The sequence below is a fragment of the Fukomys damarensis genome, unplaced genomic scaffold (assembly GCF_012274545.1).
Source record: "Fukomys damarensis isolate Sample0158 unplaced genomic scaffold, DMR_v1.0_HiC HiC_scaffold_6, whole genome shotgun sequence".
In the NCBI taxonomy this organism is placed as follows: Eukaryota; Metazoa; Chordata; class Mammalia; order Rodentia; family Bathyergidae; genus Fukomys; species Fukomys damarensis.
In genome coordinates this window covers 9833741-9837601 of record NW_022900918.1, presented here as the reverse complement: position 1 = coordinate 9837601, position 3861 = coordinate 9833741, and the positions used below count along the sequence as shown (strand labels likewise).

The following is a 3861-nucleotide window of genomic DNA, read 5'->3' as shown; positions in this document are numbered from 1 at the left end:
AAAAAAAAAAAAAAAAAAAAGAAATAGAAAAGTGAAGGAATTTGCCTAAGGCAACTGGTAAGGCTGGAAATTAATTCCAAGCCATGTGTACTTAGATCTGTAAGTATAATGTGTTATACTAGACAGCTTAAAAATCAGTCCTCATTTCTATAATGTAAAACTCAAAACTAAGAAAATCTATTAATAATCAAGTACATCACAAGTGGAGAACAAAAGAGGCCAAAGAAAATGTAGGTTTCCATGTGGTAATATAGTCCTTGCTATGGCTTGTGTCTAGATGTTCCCCCCTAAGCCTCACACAGTTATGGGGGTGCTTTTCACAGGTAGCCAGATTTAGAGGGTGTGGTGCTGGGAACAAGGGTGTATGATTACTAAATCAGCCCACTGATTGGTTTGACTTAGTTCTGGCTAGGATTAAGGGTCTGAGTTCTACACCAGCCCTAGGGCAGATAGCCTGCATAAAATACAAGAGACAGAAAGAGGGCTAGTATACTTTTTCCTGCCTGCTTGCCAGGGACTATTTCTTCTCTGCTACGCCATCCTGCCTTGTAGCCAGCTAACTATGAACTGAAACCTCAACGAACTGTGAGCCAAGCCTTTCTCCTTTAACTTTGGGTGTTGGGTATTGTCTCAGCAAAAAGATAAGTAATTAAGACAGTAATCAACCACTTATCAGTCCAACTGCTGAAACACAGGATGACCAGAAACTACATTTTTTTCATCACTTTTTATAACATAACAGGAAATATACAAATGACAATTTTATCAAATTTATTCAATGCAAGAACTGACTGGTTGAAATGACACCGCCTGAGCAATACTTGGGATAGTCAGTATGTAAACACATGAACAGCCCAAGTGAAGTTCTGCTCTGGGTAAACTATTAAGTGGTTAATGAAGTATTTGTTTACTGAGCAAGTAAATTACTGAATGGGATATTAACTCAGGCCTTTTTCAATGAGTTGCATTAAAGGGAATCTTGAGAAGGAGGGATACATGAGCTAATAGCACTGTGGAGCAAAAGCAACATGATTTCTCATAATGTACCAAGTGACCTAATCTAGGGAGATGCCTGTGTAAGGCACCTAAGAGTAAATGTTTGGATATTCACTTTTGCAGAGTATGGGCTTGTACATTTGAATCCTACCTCTGGCTCCCTCACTTCCAGCTGAGAGGCCTTGCTTTTAACAACCCAGGGGTTTTGTTTCTTTAAAAACAAAAGGAGCCAGGTGTGGTGATGCATCCCTGTAATTCCAGCACTTGGGAGGCTGAGGCAAGAGGATCACTGTGAGTTCAAGACTAGCCTGGGCTCCATAGTGAGTTCCTGGTCAGTCTCAACCACATAGTGAGACCCCGTCTCAAAAAAAAAAAAAAAAAAAAAAAAAGAACAGGGAACAGTCATGCATTTAAAATGTGACAGGCAGTGTGTTCTAAATGCTGTAGATATAACAGCAATACAAATATGTCCCTGTCCTTACAGTAAGGAGACAATTCCAAAAAAATAACACCAGGTAGGCCTTGAAAAATATACATCATCTATCTGTGTATCTATCTCTTTCCTATGGTTAGTTAAAATTACCAGGTCTTGCAGAAACTGCTCTATAACTATAAATAATCACACATGGCTGAAAAACAAGGAGTAGGACAATGATGGTGGACCTTTTAGAGACTGAGTGCCAAACGGCAAAACAAAACCATTTTTCTATCACAGAATGACAACACTGCAATTAAACCTGAATGCTTGGCTGCTGAGGCAATGCTTGAACTTGGCTCCCATGCTGACAGAGAGGGCTCTGCATTTCTACTGCAGCACATGTGCTATAGGTTTGCCACCACTGGACAAGGATAACCTTATTTGGATGGCAAACTGAAGAACATGGTATGTGAATTTATGGCTCCTACTATGACATAGTAACAAGCAAACAGAAAGATACCAACCAAAGAAATCAAATCTCTAGGGCAAAGGACAATATAGATTGAATAATGTATGATTATTCAGTTGAATAATGATGATCTTGATTTTTCTTACCAAACTAATCACATCAGGGTCAGTGAAGCAGACAACAGCTTGGTTAGAAATCACACCTATGAAAATCTACACCTCACATAATGCAAGGAGCTAAAAATTGAGCCAAAAGAATTTACCCCTTTTCATATTTAAATTACCCTATCTTTCAAAGTATTAATAGGCTGTCCTGGACTAAGTATTATTAATCTTATTAATCTATAGCTTAAAAACACATAATTATTTATCTATAAAGAATATCAAGCATGTAAATAAAATTTATACTTGATCTTCTTACCTTTGTAAGATAATCCACTTTCAAATTGTCGATCATCATATTTTTCTGAGATAACTCTATTTTCAGTAACTGAATATTGTGAAGCAGTTCTTTTCGTTCAATTAGCTGCCTGGTGATTTTGATTTTACCTTCTCGCTCTTCAGATGAGGAAATATCATCTGTAGGAATTGTTGTTTCTAAACTAATATCTTCAGATTCCAGAGAACTAGAGATGTTCACTTTTTTTGATTCTTTAGAAATTTTTCGAGACATCTTTTATTATTATGAGTCAGTTTTCTAATTCAACCTCCTGTAGATTAAAAATTATTAATTTAAATATACTAAGGCACTAGTAGAAAGCAGAGTGCATTGAGATACTAAAGAGTCTTAAATGACAACGTGAAGAACCTCAAACCTAAGACAGATTACTACAGTAAATTACTGCTCAAATCAAACACAGATTCATTCAACCCTACTGTTGAACTCAGTCCTTACTGTTTTAGGGTGCAGGGGATGATACCCAGGGCCTAGAGCACTCTAGGCAAATGCACTGGGCACTGAGTTACAGCCTGAACTTGTGACCCCCCAGTCAATTTAAAAAAAAAAAATTTCTTGAGGCAGAAATCTTAGTTGGAAGACACAAATGTGAAAGGGCAAAGCCCATCAATACCCCAGAATGCACCTGAAAAGCAACACAAACTTGAAATCACTTCTGAGTTAAAGTTATACAGAAGTAGGACTTAAAATCTTGAAGGGTTTAAACAGGTGCGGTAAAGAATAAATTATACAGATATTAAGGTTGGTATAGTAGTGGAGAACTGAAAACTGTGGAAAACAGTAGCGATAGCAAATTTTTGTGAATTAGAAGAGTGATTTCCCTAGACTCCTATACACACACTTAAATATCAAAACTGTACGGCCTTAAACGTGAGGCACCACTGAAAAAAAAATATTTTAAATGGGGAAGCAATGAGACAGACATTTTTTATAAGACTTGCTAGACTGCAGAAAAAAGAAAGAGAAAAACTCGACTACTCTAAACAGAATGTCTCAGCCTTTCACAAGCATGTGAGCAACCTCGTTTGCAATGCAATATACTAAATTACGGTACTGTCTATGAATTTTCCTAATAACCAGAGATCTGTGGGGAGGAAAGGTCGGTTTCTTCTATAAAGGGAAGGGAGTAAGAGAAGGAAAATGAAAAACAATTCCTCTGGATCACAGAGGCTCAGTGGCTGGGGCTGCCCATACGATCCGCTTGTCACTAAGTCCCAAACTCGGCAACAAAGGGGACCCCTCGCCCCGCGCGGAAAAGACCAGAAGACAACCGCAAGCTACCTCCAAAGCGTCAATTACTGCACAACCAAAGCTGGACGCGCCACCACCTCAGACTCCTAGGGGAACCGAGGGCGTCGGCAGTCAGCCGCTCTGCTTGCAGCCCCTCCACGCGCAGGTTCTGGCACCGCTAGCAGCCGTAACCAAGACAACCATCTGGCGCCCAAAGAGAACCAAAGAGGCGCCGGTCCCACCGCCGGAGCGCAGGCCGCCGGGCTCCTCCAAGGCGCGGGAAGCAGTGCAG

The 3861-nt window shown here is 39.7% G+C and overlaps 1 protein-coding gene across 2 annotated transcripts in view; it reads right to left on the bottom strand.

Moving 5' to 3' along the window:
• The window catches only part of Pibf1 (progesterone immunomodulatory binding factor 1), a 203252-nt gene extending 199403 nt beyond the window's left edge, over positions 1-3849 (bottom strand). For both annotated transcript variants that reach the window (XM_010622334.3, XM_010622338.2), the window contains exons 1-2: positions 3621-3849; positions 2304-2592 (exon numbers count right to left, since the gene is read on the bottom strand). In XM_010622334.3, the coding sequence (XP_010620636.1) occupies positions 2304-2555 (252 nt within the window). In that variant the 5' untranslated portion in view covers positions 2556-2592; positions 3621-3849. The remainder of the gene's footprint in view (positions 1-2303; positions 2593-3620) is intronic.
• Between the last annotated feature and the right edge of the window lie 12 nt (positions 3850-3861).